Here is a 20,887-nt window from a genome sequence, read left to right as displayed (position 1 = left end):
AATATTATCTTCAATGCTTTGGAACTCTCCCATATTCATGTTTTCCATGATTTAAAGGAAGCCTTGATAGGCTCCAAAGTTACAACAGCTCTGCTTATTGGAAGTTACTTCACAGAATATATATATATATAATTTCACAATCTATATTTTGTATTAGGTCAAAAGTTTTTACTTTTATTGTAACAAATATACTACTACTACAACTACTACTACTACTACTACTACTACTACTACTACTATCATTTATGTGTGTGTGTATATATATATATATATATATATATATATATATATATATATATATATATATATATATATATATATATATATATATATATATATATATATATAATAATGTTTATTATTAATTTTTGTTTTTATTTTCATATAATTCTTTATTACTTTATTTGTTTACTTTTTACAAAGGATAAACACTTTAAAGAAACTGAGCCGAGACATAATGTAAGTTTTTTACTTAGTTATTAGTATTTTATTATTATTATTATTTTAAATATCCACAAAAAAAAAAAAATTTTTGTTCTCATTTTTATAATCAACGCCTAAGATTATGTCATATGCTTACTTGTAAGATTATCTCATATGCTTACTTGTAAGATAGTATTGAATATTTTGAAATTTAAGGAATTTTAATATAAGATTTAGGAATTTTTGTTATGTTATGTTATAAGTACAGTTTTTATTAACGAATAATAAAAATATGGTTATTAAGTATTTAAGTTTTTTAAACAATTTTGTTGATATGATAAAACTAATAAAAACTATAGTAATGTTGCATCTGAGACATCGTATATTAAACTGGTTTTAAACTTATTTACAAGGTAATTCAAAAATATGTTTTTATAAAATTTTAAGTCTAATATTGTAAAAAGTAAAAGTTTTCACTTTATAATTTTTTTAAATGTTCTATTGAAAGAATCTTTAATAAAATAAATAATTTCTCAGATTTTTCAATTAATAGTCAAGTGTTAATCATTTTAAGCATTTTAATCATACTCTTATACTGGGGTTTGTTACAACTTCTTTCTGCTATTGAAAAAAAAAACATTTTTGGCTTTTTTTGCAAGAAGCCAACTATACTTTAATAACATTGATTTAATTCATAACTCTTAATTTAATTTAATAACATATATAAACAATAACTTATTTTAATAACATTGATTTAATCATAAGAATTCCTTTAATTTAAAAAGAAAAACCCCTTTAAATTACTTATCTAAGATTCTACAAATCTCTGAAATTGTTTCTTAAAATCCAACAATAGCTGATTCTAGCATTTTTGTTGTGTCTAATATTTTTAGGAGTTAAACTTTTTATTTATATTAACTAAATCAAGTTTTAAAAAGATATAAATAGAATCTATTTAAAATTTTGTATTTACAATCAGTGATTACATTCAGTGAGTTCAGTACAAAAGGAATTTAAATGTTATTTATTATACTACATTAAATCTTTTGATTAAAATTCAAATTTTTAAATCTAGAAGATCGCTCAGACAATATAATGCATCGGGCTTTTTTATTTACTATTTCCTACTTTTTTTTAGTTGCCAATAATTTTGGGTATGTTAGGAATTTGGTATAACAATTTCTTTGGCTCCCAAACACATGCTTTGCTACCATATGATCAGGTTAGATGGTGTACCATGGTGGGACCTTTAAATTATGTTTTTTTATTTGTGTATGAATGAATGAATGTATAATTATTTTTTATACGTGTACAAAATATAATTATTGTAATGTATTGATAATTTTTTTTTTTTAATTTCTGTATGGATGAATGAATGTATAATTTTTTTTTTATATTTTTTATCAATATAGTATTTGCATAGATTTGCTGCTTACTTCCAACAGGTTTGTTTTCAATTAAATGTATTTGATCTTTTGCATATTTTTTTTAATTTTTAATAAATTTAATTAAATTCAATAATACTTTTATTTATACTTTTTTAAATACTATCTTTTAATTGAATAGATTGGTGTTTAATATATATATATATATATATATATATATATATATATACACATATATATTTCATTTAATATAAATAGTGTGAGGCTATAAATTTAAATTTTAAACCAATAAATCTCTCAAAATTTTATTTTTGTGCAGGGTGATATGGAATCAAATGGGAAAAGTGTAACTCGAGATGGGATTTATGTTAATTATAATACTGGGCCTGTCATTTGGGGAGAACCTGGAACCAATGGACAACATGCTTTTTATCAACTTATTCATCAAGGTTTTTTTTTTTTGTTTAAAATTACTCATTTGTAATGATGATGATGACGGTGAGGATGATGATTTATCAACTCTATAGTTTTTTTTTCAGGATCACGCTTAATACCGTGTGATTTCATATTACCTGTCGAAAGTTTAAATCCTATCTCAAATGGAGTTCATCACGAGGTAAACCCGTGTCAACAGCAAATTTTTATAGTTATATATATTTTTTACTTTACTATAGGTGTTAATCATTTTTACTAGTTTTCACGACATAGGTTATATTTATTAGTAGTTTTATTTTTTAAATACCTTATCCTTTTTTTTTATAATTTAAATTTTGCTCCTATTCACCCTGTCTCAATAGGGTGGATATTTTGGTTCCACCCAATCTCTTTGATCTCTTTTTTTATAGCTTATCTTACATCAATTATTTTACATTTTACACTTTTTGCTATTTAAAGACTTTAATATTATGCACTTTAAAGACTTTTACATTATGCACTTTAAAGGCTTTTGGCTTAATTGATTATACTTTCTATTTTTTTGTTAAGATTTTGACTGCTAATTTCCTTGCACAAACAGAAGCACTGATGAAGGGAAAAACTGAAGATGAAGTTCGTCTTGAATTGCAAAAAACAAACACCTCTCCTCATGAAATTGAAAAAATACTTCCTCATAAGGTTTTTTAAATTTTTAAAAAATTTAATATTTTTAAAATCAATAACAGTTCAAGTATAAAGAGAAGACTTTGCGGCAAAATCATGTCAACTCGTTTTTTGCGGTTTCAAGATTATTGTAATTTTCACCATGAAGAGTAAAAACCTGTTAACGCGTTTATATTTTTTGTTACAAAGTGCTTTACCAAGATAATCATTAGAAAAAGTTTGTTAACTCATTACTGATATAACTTTGATATAACTTTGACATAACTCATAATAATCATTGTACTTGAACTTAATTTAATATAACTTCAATTTACTCAAGTTCATAAAAAATGAGTTAACATGTTTATGCTGCGAGGTCTTCAATTTATACTTTTAATGTAAAAGCAAAAATGTTTTAATCGTTTGTTTTTTTTCACACTTATTTAAATAATTTACTATTTATGCAAAGATTATTTAACTTTAAGATTTAATAGCGATAATGCTGTTGAGCAAATTTTAATTGAGTATGCATATGTAGGTATACTGTGAATTTAGATGTTTTCCAATTTTTTTTAATATTTCGCATTCGTTGAAAATCTAAAAAGTTTCATTTCATATCACGTAAATTATGATTACTAATAAATCTTTAGTTGATTCAGTTGATTAAATAATTTTTAGCGTTTTGAAGGAAATCGACCAACCAATTCAATTATTTTTCAAAAGTTTACTCCATTTACACTTGGTTTACTTATAGGTATTTATTATTATTATTATTATTTTTAAATGGTTTTAGATTTTTAAAAAAAATTTTTGATATGATGAATGTTTATAAATTTAACTTAAAAGGTTCGTTTTGTAACGTATGTCACATTGTAAATATTTTGTAAGTTTCTATATTTGAACTTTAAAGTAAGTTTTGTATAAATCTTTGTGTTTGTTGATTCTTTTTGAATTAAATATATTTAGCTTTGTACGAACACAAGATATTTGTTCAAGGTATTATCTGGAACATAAATTCATTTGACCAATGGGGGTCAGTTTTTTTTTTTTTTTCTTTTTCCTGTTTTCAGTCATTTCTTCATGTCATCATGTGTTAAAAAAAATTTTTTTTCAATAGAGTGGAACTTGGAAAACAACTTGCTGTAGCAATTCAGAAAGAGCTCCAGTCGACTGCTCCTGCTACTGGACATGATGCATCTACAAATGCGCTTATAAATTATATTAAGACCCATCGAAAATAAAATATCTTTAGCACAAAAAACAAACTTTTAAAATTTTTTTATTTTCTCTTCATCTTTTTTTTACATAAAATTCTTGTTGTTATAAAAAAATGCTCTTTAGTTAAACTATATGTTTTGTACAAGGTTGTATTTTATAAATGTTTAAAGATAATACTAAAAACAATTATCCTGTTATTAGGTTACTGAGTAAACTTTTTCAAACCATTTAAAGATTGTTTTTTAAACTAACATACGTCTAACTACAACGCTTCGTTGGTAGAAATAATAGGAAGCCGAAATTTAAGCGTTTGTGTGTATATTTATATGTATATATTATATATATATATATATATATATATATATATATATATATATATATATATATATATATATATATACATATATACATACATACATACATATACATATATATATATATATATGTGTATATATATGTATATATATGTATATATTTATTTATATACACACACACACACACACACAAAGTACATTTTCTCTAATTCGAAAACCTCCATAATTCGACTAAATGTAAAGTCACCGCGAAATGCGCTTAAGAAACTTTTTTGTTTGACTTTCTATCATTCGAAAACCTCTACAATTCGAATGGATTTTTCAGACCTGTCAGTAAGACTCTCTCTAAATCGAATTTTTTAAATTTTTGTCGTATAAAAAGCTCGTTAACCATCGAACTCTTTTTTCAAATTTCGAATGTTTTGATTTTTTGTTAAACAATTAGCATGAATTATTTCCTTCTGTTTAAAAAAATCGTGGCATCAAAAAGACTACATAAAAAAAACAATTTAAAGCTGAAATACGAAGCTCTACTGGAATTGGAGAAAAACAAATAAAGAGGTTTTGAAAATCTTTGATATTCCACCATACACTCTTTCAAAAAAGAATAAAGAAAAAATCTTTGACGCTTTTCGTCAAAGATTTTTTTGAATCAATTCAACAAAGCTGTACTTGAATGGTTCAAACGAATGAGAGCTGATAATGTCCCAATCAGTGGTTTGCTGGTAAAAGAACAAGCTTTATATTTTGCGAAAGAGTTAAGCTTTGAAAATTTTCAAGCTTCGGATGGATGGCTAGACAAATTTAAGAAAAAGTAAATTAATTTCTTATTTTATTCTCTCCAATTTTTATGATTAATGACTTTACAATATGTGATTATTCTACAGCTTTTTCTTTAATTGCTTTGAAAAAATAAAGAAAATATTTTCCAGAATTAGACATTCTGGAAACTTGCAAAGACCTCAAAATTAAATTCAAACGTACGTATCGCACGTATAAGTTACGTCAAAGCAATTATAACTTTTTTTTTTTGTAGATATGGTATATCTTTCAAAACCATTTCTGGAGAGGCAAAGTTTGTTAACAATCAGATGATCGCTCCATGGCTCGAAACCACACTGCCTCCAATTCTCTCTCGATACCCACTTGAAAATATTTTTAATGCCGATGAATTCGGTCTTTTCTACCAAAGTTTGCCTGACAAAAGTTTACATTTAAAAATAAAAAGTGCATAGAAGGCAAGCATAGTAAAGTGCGCCTGGTTGGGATGGCCGCAGCTAATGATAAAGGAGAAAGACTTTCAATGTTTGTAATTGGAAAATCGAAGTCTCCTAGAAGTTTATAGGTGTAAAAAATATTCCTTGTCGCTTTCGGGCCCAACCAAAAAGTTGGATGTTGGCAAAATTATTTGAGGAGTGGGTTAAAGAAATTGACCTAAAGTTTAGTTTTCAGAAAAGGAAAATTGCATTAATTATAGATAATTGTCTACTGCCCATCCTAACGTGCAGAAACTTGGGTGGAGCTCATCTTTCTTCCACCGAAAACAACTTCGATCACCCAATCTATGGATCCGATCTCTTAAAGCCAAATATTGCTCACTTGCAGTGAAAAAGCAAATTGCTGCCTTAGAAAAAGAGAACAAGATGCTTAAGTTTTCTATCTTAATTGCTATGTTTATGCTAACAAAAGCATGGAATTCCATTCCAAATTAAACCTTTGTAAATTGTTTCAAAAAATCAGAAATATCATTAGAAGCAGTGGAAAAGCATGTAAATGATGATAACGACCTTTTCTGTGGCTTAGATGTAGACAAGACTGTAATGGAAAACTTAAGAGATGATCTCGAATTGTTTAAAACAAAATTCGATGATTTTAACCACACGGCCGACGAGTTAGTAGACATGTTTCGACGTTTGCATTGCCAACAAATCATCAGATGAGGACATCATTGCAGAAGTTTCTGAGCATGATGCTATTAAAACTGAAGAGGAATCCGATGATGAGTGAGTTGGTGTTTCTGACAATGCTACAAAACCAAGTCTGAACGAAGCGATGCATGTTGTCACTGCAATCGAGAATTACAGTCTTTATTCTAACTTTGGAGATGATTTGACAAAAGCTCTTAAAGACATAAATCGTGTCATTGAAATGGATTTAAAAGCCTCAAAAAGACAATCTACAAATACTGACTTTTTTTTGAAAATGTAAAAGTTTAAATCACATAATATATATCGCATTTAGGCCTAAGAATCACTATTTGTTTGTTTATTTCATTTCTATTCGTTACTTTGACCAGAATATATGAAAAAAAGTCAACTTTCTATAATTCGAAAATCTCTCTAATTCGAACTTTTTTTGTCCCCCGTTAAATTCGAATTAGAAAGATTGTACTGTATATATATATATATATATATATATATATATATATATATATATATATATATATATATATATATATATATATATATATATACATATACATACTTAAACAATTTTAAAATATATTCTACAAAATAGAGTGCTCAATGTTCTTAAAAGAACAGAGCAATTATTAATTAGTAGAAACTAATTCTGATTTTTTGTTTAATTAAACAAAAAATCGGAATTAATTTCTAAATGCAGGAACAAAAATAAGTTTCTCCTGAAAAACTATAAAAATAAATGAGCTCAAATAATAGTTATTTTTTAAAAAGTCCCCCTTTTTAAAAAATATTTTTCTAAAAAAGCATAAGTAATCATCTCCAAAGAATTCTTTTTATAATAGTGTCAGCAAATTTCACAAATGTCTGAAAATTTTTAGTAGTTAAGACATTTGCGACTTCCTGTTATTTAATTTTTGGTTTAAATTGAAGTTTTATTAATTTGATTATTCATTTCTGATGAGTCTTTATTATTTTATGTACAAAGTAGTTTTTGTAATTTAGCATATTTGTGTTTTTATATTGAAATATTCATTTCACGCTGAAGTCTTGGCTTGAGGCTTAGGTTGTGGAGGAAAAAAAGAAATTGCTAAAATAGATTAAAAGGAGAAAATTTTGTATAGTATAATAACGCAAATGCTATTATACTATTAACAAAAAAATTAAAAAACGGTTAAATAAAACTAAAAATAATAAATGAGTTATTAAAAAAGAGTTGTACTTTGTTCAAAACAGAATAAAAGTCCAATGGCTTTTTCCTTCAATCAGTGGGCCAGAATTCATTTTTACTGGACAAAACTAATAACTCGTCATTTAAAAAAGATTTAAGAACCTCTTTGTACTGTTTACTGATTTGAGAATTGCGGTTTCAATGGTGACATTAGTTTTAATTTTGGGTTCCTATGGATGCCTAAATTGCTTAGCAACCACATATTTTATTAACCTTAACTAATGTAAATAAAAAAAAGTAATAACTTTATTGGATTAATTATTTATAATTACCACATTGAGTATTTTTATACTACAAATGTAGTGGTACTATGGATTTTTTAATTGGTTGATAGTGACACCTGAAATGCCTGGCAACGGTTCATTTTGCATAGTTACTAGCTTAAGGTGGTAAGCTGGTAAAAAAAACTATTTTCTTTAATATTTGTTATTTGATACTGAAGCAAATACATACAACAGCCATCATTAGAATAAATATTTCTAACAAAAAAAAAAAATTTAAAAAAGCTTATTTTTTTTTTGATGAGTCGGCAAAAATTCAAAAAATCAACTAAAAAGCAAAACATTAGTATTTGAAGATCTACAACTGGTATCAGTATGAAATTTGCTACAGTAAGACAGTATATGCTTAACTACCCAGCCGGCAAATAACGTTGAAATAACGTTGAACTTACGTTGAAACCTAACGTTGAATTTACGTTAATTTAACGTTTAGAATGAAAGTTTTTTTCAACGTTGATTTATCAACGTTAAATCAACGTTAGCTTTAAACGTTATATCAACGTTGATTCGACGCAAAAAAACGTTACAATAACGTTGAATTTACGTTGAAACAACGTTAACAATGCCAGTTTTTTTAACGTTGATTTATCAATGTTAAACCGGCTGTTAAAAAACGTTTTGTAATCACAGAAACCGTTAATAAAAACTGAGATCACCATCAAAACGTAGTATGCATGTCCAATAGTGCTGTTGCACTTCTTTATTACATTATTAAGGTATATTACGGATATTAAATCTACTCATAGTCTATACTTAGACTATTTAGAACTTTTTCAGATTAGTTTAGTTAAAATTATATTATTAAAGCAAGAGATAAAAGTTGTTTTATTGAAAAATATATTTAAATATTACATTCATTTACATATGATTGAATAAGATCTACAAATAATTGAATATAATCTACATATAATTGCATAAAATCTACACAAATTTCTTCTCTTTTCCATCACTTTTTTGAAATGGAGCGTTTTTTAGAAAATCAAACAATATTCCATTAACCGAAGTTTCTTTTGCTTCATTGAATACAATAGAAGAAGCTGTAAACAAAAATAAGCTTTATATATCTTATAAAGGTATACCTTTCATAGCGCCATTTAGTCTGGTAATCTTCTGTTAGTATAACAAGAAAAAAAAAAATCAGTCCTGACCTGAATAACAAGTTAGCACCAGGTTGTAAAAATTGCCTAACCTCGCTCATAATGTATTATAATCATATTAATGAAAATTAAACTGTAGACATTTAACATTTATTGCCCTTAAACCATTAAAATTATGCTACCAAATAAGAAGCCATTGTTCTAATATATACAGTTAAAAGTTTTTATATGTTTTGACACAAAGCTGTAAACATAAAATTAAAAAAAGTTCTGAAACTAAATGACATAACTATTTAATAAAATACTAATTAAAACTCGCTCCTGATGATTGTGTTTTTTTCGTCATCTAATATCTTGTCCACTTCAACAAATTTAGCTACCGACAAAATAAAACTTATTAGGCTTATAAATTCACTATTATAATCAGGCTTTGTCACTGTGTTTTGAGATTTCTTATATCAGTAAGAAAATATAACACTCTCTTTTGAAATTCTATAATTTAAAATAGTTTCACAAAACAATTTTTGTTGAATATTTTTACAAACCTAATACAATTAAACAAAAATTCACTAAAAAATAAATAATAACATACTGCCTTCAGCCATCGAGAACTTATCAACCTTATCTAATTTTGGTACTTTGTTTCCTTTTTTCTTATCCTCAATGAAAGATAAAAGAACTTTGCTTCAGGCTCCAAAATCAGTTACTGTTGAAAGCAAGTGTGGTGGTCAATACTGTTATTTTGGTCTTGAGACTGGTATACAAAAAGCTGTTTCTGCAGATTGCATAAGGCTTCTGCTATCAGTATAGCTAACAGCTTGTTTACTTATTCACGTGAACAGCAGTGCTCTACTGCCATTTCGCCAGTTTATGATTATAAGAAACATCGTTTTTTTCAATTTCTTCTGAGAAAAACACAGTGTCATTGTCAATTTGAGACAAATAATCATAAAGAAATTCTTCATTTTCATAATCGCTTTCCGAATTTTTGTCTTCTTCTACTTGATATTTTGTGTAAATTTTGAATTGTCATTATTTTTTTCGACTTTCTCTTCTTCACTAGTAAATGATGATTCTGCCAGCGCTAGAACATTAGAGTGGCATTTTTGCCAGTTTCTTAAATAAGCCATTAATTTCTTTTGTCGTAAGTACAAGTAGAAATTTGAATACTAAATAAAACGTTTTTGAAAATTCAAAACTCAAAATTTCACACATAAACACACTCTGTTTTGCACATTATACTAAAATATTGCTTTTTACTTTTTCGCTTTAATTATTTTTACTTCAAGCAACGTTGACAAAAAAACTTCAAGTTTTTTTGTCAACGTTGATTTATCGTTGAATCAACGTTAAATAAACAACGTTTAAATCGTAACGTTGTTTTAACGTTGAGACATAGTTGAACACCGTTGAAACAACGCTTTAACCAAATTTTAACGTTGAAACAACGTTCATAAACTATGATATTTAGTTGGTGTAACGTTGAATCAACGTTACACCAACTATCATAAGTGCGGGGACAAAACTGGTGACGCATTTTAGGATCTTTAATACCTGTACAGTGCCATAACACTGCCAGTACTCCTTTTATCATCATGTACAAAGCAGTATTTTTGTTACTATTCCAACAAGCAACAGAATTTTGGCGAATAGCCTGCCAAAATAGTTTTGCATTTTATTGACTATTTTATCAGTTAATCTTCCTTTACCGATAAGTCCTTTACCATCTGATAAGGTTTTACTTTTCATGTTAACTCGAAGTTTACGGAGTCGTGTACCGAGTCCCTTTTTAATATGACCTACACATTTAGATTTTATCGGTTATAAATCTTCACCGTATGGCTTCGATTCTTTTTTTTTTTTTTTAAGATTCAGTATCACCATCGCCAATGTAATGGGAGTAACGAATACAATATTTTTCAATAGATGAAGAAAATATTTTGATTGTTTCAGCAGATTCGATTGCTCTTGAACTTTGGACATGGTTCAACTTACACTTATGCATTTTGATCCATTTATTGTGTTCAGTAGTTTCTTTTCGATTTACCCAATTTAAACCTCCTTTGCAAAACTTTGTAAAAATCTTGTAATCAATTACTTTTTTGTTTTCTGTTGAAATAGCAGTTACAATGCCATTCACAGTGAACAATGGCCACGCTTTTGCCACGAACCATTTAAACTTATTCGACAATCAACAATGTCGTTTTTTTTTAATTATCAGGTTTTAATTTACACCTTAAATCTTAAATTGCATCTTCCATACTAGTAACAGCACAGCCAATATAAAAAGGTAAAAGAAATGTGTTAATTTCATCATATCCTGAATGAACTATTGGTGCAGGCATATTCATAATGATTTCAAAAGTTTTTAGTGCTTCATGTCCTTTTCCTAGTTCAAAAAATGCAATTACTGATCTAACATTTACTTCAGATGATTTTTTACCACGATTATCTTTTCCTGGAAGTTGAATGTCAGGAGAAGAAAAACATTTATGAATCTAGCTACGGTTAAGACAAGTAAATTGAAACGGAATGTTAAAATGTGAATACGGAATGTTAAAATGTGAATACGGAATGTTAAACCTTTTTTTATCGGAATGTTTATGGCAAACATTTATATCTCTGCTGTTGCAAGAAGGACATGCACAAACTTTACTCGATAGCTCCTTGAATTTGTTAAAGTTAAAAAAAAATAAGAAGTCATCAGGATTAGAATTAATTACTGAGAGTTTATTTATCTATTTATTCAATTTTGAAGAACTAGTAGATAGATTAGATTCTTCTTCATTGTTGATATTTAATTCTGTTGTAGGACATTATTCTTTAAGGTTGTGTGTTGTAGGACATTATTCTTTAAGGTTGTGTGTTGTAGGACATTATTCTTTAAGGTTGTGTGTTGTAGGACATTATTCTTAAAGGTTGTGTGTTGTAGGACATTATTCTTTAAGGTTGTGTGTTGTAGGACATTATTCTTTAAGGTTGTGTGTTGTAGGACATTATTCTTTAAGGTTGTGTGTTGTAGGACATTATTCTTTAAGGTTGTGTGTTGTAGGACATTATTCTTTAAGGTTGTGTGTTGTAGGACATTATTCTTTAAGGTTGTGTGTTGTAGGACATTATTCTTTAAGGTTGTGTGTTGTAGGACATTATTCTTTAAGGTTGTGTGTTGTAGGACATTATTCCTAAAGGTTGTGTGTTGTAGGACATTATTCTTTAAGGTTGTGTGTTGTAGGACATTATTCTTTAAGGTTGTGTGTTGTAGGACATTATTCCTAAAGGTTGTGTGTTGTAGGACATTATTCTTTAAGGTTGTGTGTTGCTTTTTTGAATTTACTCTTCTTCTTTTATTCCTCCTGACTAAGTTTCTTTTATTTACCATCCAAAATAAGAGCAATAAAATAAAAAAACATTGTGAAAAAAATTGTATAAAATACTAAATTTTATATCAGAATGCCTTTATAAAACTGTTCTTTTATTCTATAACTTTTAAGTCTCCACCACACTATGTTTTTAAAAGCAGAAAGAAAGGACATACAGGTTTGTAGTCATCCCTTGTAAATATAAATAAAGTAATAAAGAAAGTTAGTCGATTTCAATTATCTTGTGTGCCGCAAAATTTTTTAAAATAAAATTTTTATCATTACCAACCTAAAAAAACCGTTTTTTGATTAAAAAATTAAAATAAACACTATAACCATATATATTTGAATACAAATCAATATAATAAAAAAACGAATTTTTGTGTTTTTTTTTACCAGCTTATCACTTTTACTTGATTAAAAATTATTTTATGCATTTTTAATTAACTATTTTATACAAATTTTAACAAATTCTCAATTATTAATTTTAAGTATTTTTGTTCAGTTCCAGAGCTCTTTTTTATATTTCATGAAACTACTACATAATTCATATAATAAAGGTACCTAAAGCTTAAACTTTTTTGTGTATATAATAATATAAAAATTTTGATTTAAAATTGTTTTTCGAACCAAAACTCATATATTCTGATAATTGTAAAACAGATTTAGCTTCTTTTACTTAACCATCTTGGCACAAGCTACAACCATCAGGTTTGTGCCAAGAAACAATAGTTCTTAAGATGAATATGATGCAACTAATGGCGTCAATATTCTTTTCTGTTTTACTACTTAAAATATCAAAATACTACCAGATACTACAGTTGGATAAGACAAGAATTTTCTTTATCAATGGAAGCAGTTAGAAGAATATTCTTATTATCAATTACAAATTGAACTGATATTGGTTCATTTTATAGCAATTGTTTATTATTCTCTTTAAAACGAATATTAGAGTTTTTGCATACATACCTTTGTCAAAGGTTTATGAAATTAGACAGGTTATTATTTGCAGTTAAGTTTACGCCATTAACAACCGTATTCAAGTTTTCTTGTATTATATATGAATACCAATATTTTTCATGCTTTAACTATATAAAAATACGAATTTCATTTACAAAATCTTATAAATAGGTATTTTAAGATGTATTAATAATAAAACAAGATTGTAACACAAATCTAGTCTTGCTGAGACCCAATTATTGCATAACCATTTAGAATAAAATACATATAATGTTTTCGCCAAATAAAATCGGATTTATCATTTAACTTGTAAAATTTATTATTAAAGACCAGTCGGACATCTGCAGATTATAAACCAAACTTATATTGATAATATTGAACAATGTATTTCAAATTTCAAATTGCTGGACCGCTGTGGATTGCAAAGGTATTCGACAATATAACTGAAGTATTTACAAAAAAAAGTACTTCAAATACGCCGTCATTTGAAATCTTTCCATTTGACATAACTTACATGCAAAACTGTGTTGTAATAGCTCATTTGAAAGATAATACTTGATTTTATTAAATTATGTCATTAGTTGGTAATGTGAGATCCACGTTTTTTAAGGATAAAATCTTCTTTCAAAGTTACACTCGTCAAACTGCTACATTTCACATAATTGTTTGAGTAAACCATTACACGGTAAGATAAAATTTTCAATTTTATCTTACCGTGAAATGGGGTCAAAAAGCTTCACAATGTGCATGACGTAATTTATGATCAGCCTTTCAGTTGCATAAATGCAAACAAATAATTTAATAAATTATGCAAATTTTTAATCTGATAGTCAAAAGTATTCTCAGGTTTCTTATTAATACTTTTCGAAAACCCGAAGGCGAGTGAAAGGAGTAGTGTTGAAAAATAAACTTTAGAATAGTGTTGCGTATATTTAAAAAGTCTAATGTCGCTAAAAAAAGGAAAAGTGTTGAAAATAGTCAAAAAAGATCGAATGTCGAAATGTTCAAAACTCGTTATAACTGTTTTCTTAGAAATTATAACATTGTTAAAAAAATAAAAACAGGAACGATGTCTCAATGCAAGATAACTTATGAAAAAACAATTTAATAGATTATAGCTGATACATGTAAATGAAAAAGTATTTATGATTTACAAAAATATTTTTTTTAATTGATAGACTGCCGAGACAAACCGAAACCTTCGTTCGATGTAGAAGCACTCCTTGCACGTTCTACCACTTTAAGTCAGTCGTTGTGTGTACATTACCTGCATGTTTAATTTATTTAGTCAATCAATGTATTTACAGTTCCAACGTGTTCTGTTTTTTTAAATAACATTAAACTCATTTGCAATACTATTCCTAATTCTGTTTTTCGATCATAAAAGAGGCGACAACACAACATTATTTCTTATTCTCCTTTTTTCTTTTTTTTCATTTTTTTTTTTTTTTATTACAACGTTTAAGATACAAATACAAATATACAAGAAAAAAATTACAAGTAGTTCGTAAAAGAGTAGTTCGTAGTACTCAAAGAAGACCAGAAGAGGTCTTGTCACGGAGAACCGCTGATGAAGAACTTGAAACTTAAAGTATATTAGTCATTATACAAAGCATTTTAGTCATTATAAAAATAAATTAAATCGATAAGATTAAAAAATCCTTTTACAACTAGAAAATATAAGTAAACAAAAAATATACAAGTATTTGATTTAATAAATAAATAGAAAGCGGACACTCGCAGAAAATCTCATAAAAATCAAATCCATACATACAGAGTCAAGTGTATAAAGCACAAAAAAAAAGTTAAGTGCATTCATATACATATTCAGCTACATCACTGCATAAAAAATAAAAATGTTTAATGTTTAAAAATACAAAAATATGTCATCAATTTTTTCCTTAAGCTTTTTTTTTAATAAGAAATAACTCCATTCCAAAGAAAAATCAAAATGTTGTAAAACTATTTTATTCCAAAGAGAAGCTCCATAAAATGCTTGATTTTCCAAATTATTTTTAAAAATGCTTAACGAATTAAACTATCATTTCTTAAGTTGTATTTATTTTTATCTTTTAAGGTATAAAAATTATGGAAAGAAACTGGGTTGGAGTTAGTTTTACAATTGTATATAAAACAACCACAAAATTTCGACAAGAAAAAAATGTGACAATCAAATTTTGCGACATTCTCTACCATAGTTGTGGCTAGACTCCCCCACACACACCAATTCTAACGTGTGTGTGTGGGGGGGGGGGGGGGATTTAAAGATAGATAGTTTAGAGGGCCAATTTGCACATTTAGGGTCCCTTTTGCAAATGTAAAGAGCTTTTTTATTTTAAGTAACATCTAAAGGAAATTTTTTAAAGTTATGGGGCCCTTATGACAGGTTTTGGAGGAGGCCTCGGACTCGTAGCCACGGCACTGCACTACACCCTCAGAACATCTATATTTATGTAACAAACAATGCGCCAAAAGGTTTAAACCTTATTTTTGAGTTGTTTTTTATTACTAAGAAACTGTTCATAAGTTAAATCACATTTTTATAAAAGCTTTTTAAACCTTTCCGACTTTAGTTGTAAAGTTTTACAAATCCGTACATCTCACACCCCTATTCCTACAAGGCAACCTAATTTATAAACATGTCTTATGCCTTTTTTTGTTGGGTAATTTTATATTTTGAGGAGTATTACTAAATGAAAATTTATGATTAAAAAAAAATTATAGACTATTAAAGGCTTTGGATGAAAAAAAAGATTGAAAACAACAACAAAATTTTGCAAACGTGATACTTACACAAGCCGTCTGACTAACGTATATATTTTATCTTTTTTTAGGTCTCATCTTATTTTAGGTCTCATCTTTTTTTAGGTCTTATCAAGATAATATTAATGAAGTAACCATGAGAAGGTAAAGATTTTGTTCTAGTTTCAAGTTTGAAAATGTCACATTCAAGTTTGTCAGTCACCATTCGGTCAATAGCAATAACTATAAATCATATAGTATATTATATAAAAGATAATATTAATGAAGTAACCATGAGAAGGTAAAGATTTTGTTCTAGTTTCAAGTTTGAAAATGTTACATTCAAGTTTGTCAGTCACCATTCGGTCAATAGCCCAATATCTAGAAAACAAACAAATTTTTTTTTTTTAAATTTAAAATTATTTTCTTGGACGAACAGTAACAACATATTTAAAAAATAAAAATTTTGAAGATTACAATTCTTGTAGAAGCTATTGATAAAAAAACGTAATTATCTATGTTAAATGTATGTTTTTTTTTCTTCTTAATAAAACAATACCTATTAGATATTTTTTATAAATGTGGTAGATGTGGTAAATGAAAGTGGTAGATGTGGTAGATGAAAGGTCAATACCCATTTTTGAAAAAAAAGCTTTCACTGTAAAACTTAAGGTTTTAGCAATTATAAGGTCACAAAAATTTTGCTTAATGCTTTGAATTCTATTTTTGAGTTAGATTTTGAGACCTAACCTCTTCAATTCTCAAAAGTTTGTTTTTATTTTTATATAATATACTATATGATTTATAGTTATAAAAAAAAGTTATGGAATACTCGCAGACTGTACTCAAAGGGAAGATCTTGTACATAGGGCCTTCTTGTACCTAGGGCTACCCTACTCTGTTTAAAAATTATAAAGTTCTATGCAATGCTTCTCATTAAGGTGATTAGTTATAAAATATTTTATTTTTTATTCCTATTTTGATTCTCAGAAAGCGTTTCCCCAGCAAATTATAATCTATATTATATTGTTTATTACTTAAGCACTAAATGCAATGTTTAATAAGTTTCCTCTTAATCCGGGTTTGTTGAAAGATAACGTAATTAGGCTATTAAGGCTTGTACCTAAAGCTATACAGTTTGCTTGTACCTAAGACCAAATGTGTTTCTCTGATAAAGAATTTGTTTGATCACGAGGTAGATTGTTGACTTTCGATTGGTGCGGAGTGTATTTTTCTCTTTTTTTTTTTTGATTATCATTTTGTAGTAGTAGTAGTAGTAGTAGTAGTAGTAGTAGTAGTAGTAGTAGTAGTAGTAGTAGTAGTAGTAGTAGTAGCAGTAGTAGTAGTAGTAGTAGTAGTAGTAGTAGTAGTAGTAGTAGTAGTAGTAGAAGTAGTAGTAGTAGTAGTAGTAGTAGTAGTAGTAGTAGTAGTAGTAGTAGTAGTAGTAGTAGTAGTAGTAGTAGTAGTAGTAGTAGTAGTAGTAGTAGTAGTAGTAGTAGTAGTAGTAGTAGTAGTAGTAGTAGTAGTAGTAGTAGTTCGTTTAAAGCCAAGGTAAAAGCACCTGTCTTTTATAAGGAAGCATAGGATGTAAAATGTCTTTTTACTTTTATTTTTCTGTTTAATAAAATAAGTCACATAAGAGTTTCACGTAAATATAAATTTATAAGACAATTTAAAAAACAGACCGGAACTTTAAGAAGAAATGGGTGATGCAATAATCTTTTCATAGAACCCCTTAAAAAATATCGTCAAAAAATTCTTATAAACTGCAGAGATTTGTAGATGTAAAATTTCAAATTTAAATACTCAAAGATTGACGATATATAAACCAATACACAAATAACTAAAAAAATAAAAGTACAAATATAAGTACGTCCTTCAAAGTAAAAATTTATCGGAGTTATTAATCCAAATGAGTCCTCAGAACTAAAATTTTTTTTGCTTAAAACTTAAATGAGTTTAATAATTTTTTTCTTTTTTATCTTTTTTTTTTTGAAAATAATTCCATATCTTAGATCCTCAAAATGCTATTGAAAAGTCTGTATATTTATTTAATTTCTTTGGCAGTTTAAAGAAATTTGATTGATTTGTTCTTAGGAAATACTTTTCATTTACATTTTTTTCAAATTTACAAATAAAATTAGCTGGAATGAGGTTATTTGTATATTTATACATGAAGATTAGGTGTCGATAAATATTTATTTCATAAACATTCGTCATTTTCACGTCTTTCATTAAGGATTTAGTATGCTCTCCTCGTTTTTTCCCCTATATAATTTTACACGCATGTTTTAGAACAATAAGTATTTTTGAAGTTTTATAGATTGCGTACCCCAATGTAATATTGGCATGATTAATAAAACAATGAATTAAAAAGAAGTATATTAATTTAAGAAAGCATGTTAACAAAAGGACGAACTCGGCACATCATACCGACGTCGAACTCGATACATCATACCATAGTTTTATTTTTATTCTTTTTTTAATTTTATTTTTAATTTATTTTTGTTCCATAGTATACATTTTCGTGATTACATAATAAAGATTCGTTAAGATTGAATATACATATAAATATAAAAAATCACAAACATAAATAATAAACAAACTTCTGCAAAACGAACTGTAAGAAGAACGTGGGAACGTGGGATATATATATATATATATATATATATATATATATATATATATATATATATATATATATATATATATATATATATATATATATATATATATATATATATATATATATATATATATATATATATATATATATATATATATATGTAAATTATGTTAGTGTATTTTACAAATAGAGTGCTCAATGTTCTTAAAGAACAGAGCAATAATTAATTAATTAGTAAAAAAGTATACGTATAGAAAAATAAAAATATTTACAAGATTTTTACGTTAAATTGTTACATTATAATTATATTAACGGGTGATGCGGAAGTTATCGGACAAATCCTAATTTCATTATTTGAGCATAATAATTAGTTTTTGGGGTTTATCTTTGATTTTATCACAAAAACTGATTATTATTTGAGCATAATAATCAGTTTTTGTGGTAAAATGAGGTTAAATTCAGCTGAACGAGAATCTTTTCGAAAGCGACTAAAAATGTTTTTTGTAAATAAACCTAATATAAAAAAAAAAAATCGTAAATCATTTTGAAAAGGAAGGATTTGCTCGAAGTACAATATATGATAACCTAAAAAGACTTGAAACTGTTCAATCGTTTTCTGATAGAAAGCACCCTGGTCGTCCGACATCCTGGACTAGAGAAAAGAAAGCCGAATTAACGAGACTTGTCAACAATCGAAAAGGGGTCAGTCAGAGAAAAATAGGTATTAAATTCGGTGTAAATCAATCGACAATTGGTCGTCAGTTAAAAAAAATGAGTATTAAATATAGAAAACGTGAAAAGACTCCAAAATACACTATAGAACAACAAATAAAGGCAAAGAAAAGAAGCAGGAAACTAGTTAACCAACTCTATAACACAAAATCGCTTCTAGTCATCGATGATGAAAAATACTTTTGCTTTGTAGAGGACAACATGCCTGGAAATTCTGGATACTACACAAACAACAAAAAGACATGCCCAGAAAGTGTTCGTTTTATAGGAAAAGAGAAATTTCCAAAAAATTATTAATGTGGATAGCCATATCTGACCGTGGTATGTCCGAGCCATTGTTTCGCACTTCCAAGGCTATAGTGATCAATTCATCAATCTATATTAATGAATGTTTTGAAAAACGACTTCTTCTATTTATTTACAAGTATCATGGAGACTTTAACTATTTATTTTGGCCAGATTTAGCAAGTTCTCATTATTCTAAAGATTCTCTAAATTGGATGGACCAATATGTCTATTACGTTGATAAAGAATCCAATCCCCCAAATGTGCCTCAAGCACGACCAATTGAAAATTTTTGGGGACATTTGGCACAAAAGGTTTACGAGGGAGATTGGCAAGCTTCAACAGAGCAAGTTTTGATTGATTGCATTAACTAAAACTACAAGAAATTGATTTAAACTTTTTACAGTCGCATATGAAAGGCGTCAGAGCAAAATTGAGATCAATTGCAGATGGTGGTGTTTTTTCATATAAAAAATAATATGTTTTTATTAAAAGATAAATGCTTTATTTAAAAAAAAATATAATTGTAGTTTGTTTTTTTATTTATAAATAAGTTATTGACGTTTTTATTTTGTCCGATAACTTCCGCATCACCCGTTAAAATGTAAGATAACAATTATACAAACATATATCGTTACTTTTTCTTAATATTACCACGTTTATTGCTAACGCAATGTTTGAAATATATATTTAAGTATATTAAAAAATAAGAGTTTATATAAGAAGATAACAGTAAAATTTAGAAAAAATCAGTAATTAAATTTTTATACTTTAAAATACTCTTTTTAATAGTTTTTTTTAAAGCCATTTAAGTTTTCAAGGTTAATAATATTTTGATTAAGTAATAAAAACTTATTCCAGATATGAGGTGCACGATAAGTAATTTTAAATTGCTCAAGCTTAGTTTTGCATGAAGGCTCTAAAAGGGTAGTATTTGTGCGCAACAGGTATTTATACTATGGCTTTTGTTTATAAAGACTATAGAAAATTGAAGGAGTTTTTTGCATTTTACTATTATACATAAGACTTAGAACATTATATATATTTAGTTCAAACAATGTTAGTAAAGACATCTGTTCAAAAAGAGGCTTTGCGTGTTCTTTTTAATTTTTAAAATTAATTACTCGTATAGCATTCTGTTTACGGTAGAGAGGTTCTAGTTTGCTTTTATAGGTACTACCCCCACGCTGTATTACCGTAATTTAAATAACTTTGAACAAAGCTATAGTAGATTTGTT

The 20,887-nt window shown here is 27.1% G+C and overlaps 1 protein-coding gene across 1 annotated transcript in view; it reads left to right on the top strand.

The window, feature by feature from the left end:
• The window catches only part of LOC100210553 (glucose-6-phosphate isomerase), a 51,316-nt gene extending 47,027 nt beyond the window's left edge, over positions 1 to 4,289 (top strand). Inside the window, exons 14-22 of the mRNA XM_065819068.1 lie at positions 424 to 459; positions 1,562 to 1,645; positions 1,836 to 1,868; positions 2,128 to 2,257; positions 2,348 to 2,424; positions 2,793 to 2,921; positions 3,564 to 3,639; positions 3,852 to 3,918; positions 4,003 to 4,289. Of these exons, the coding sequence (XP_065675140.1) occupies positions 424 to 459; positions 1,562 to 1,645; positions 1,836 to 1,868; positions 2,128 to 2,257; positions 2,348 to 2,424; positions 2,793 to 2,921; positions 3,564 to 3,639; positions 3,852 to 3,918; positions 4,003 to 4,126 (756 nt within the window). The 3' untranslated portion in view covers positions 4,127 to 4,289. The remainder of the gene's footprint in view (positions 1 to 423; positions 460 to 1,561; positions 1,646 to 1,835; positions 1,869 to 2,127; positions 2,258 to 2,347; positions 2,425 to 2,792; positions 2,922 to 3,563; positions 3,640 to 3,851; positions 3,919 to 4,002) is intronic.
• The last annotated feature ends 16,598 nt before the right edge of the window (positions 4,290 to 20,887 follow it).

Source organism: Hydra vulgaris, chromosome 15 (genome assembly GCF_038396675.1).
Source record: "Hydra vulgaris chromosome 15, alternate assembly HydraT2T_AEP".
In the NCBI taxonomy this organism is placed as follows: domain Eukaryota; kingdom Metazoa; phylum Cnidaria; class Hydrozoa; order Anthoathecata; family Hydridae; genus Hydra; species Hydra vulgaris.
This window is presented reverse-complemented; position numbering and strand designations above follow the sequence as displayed.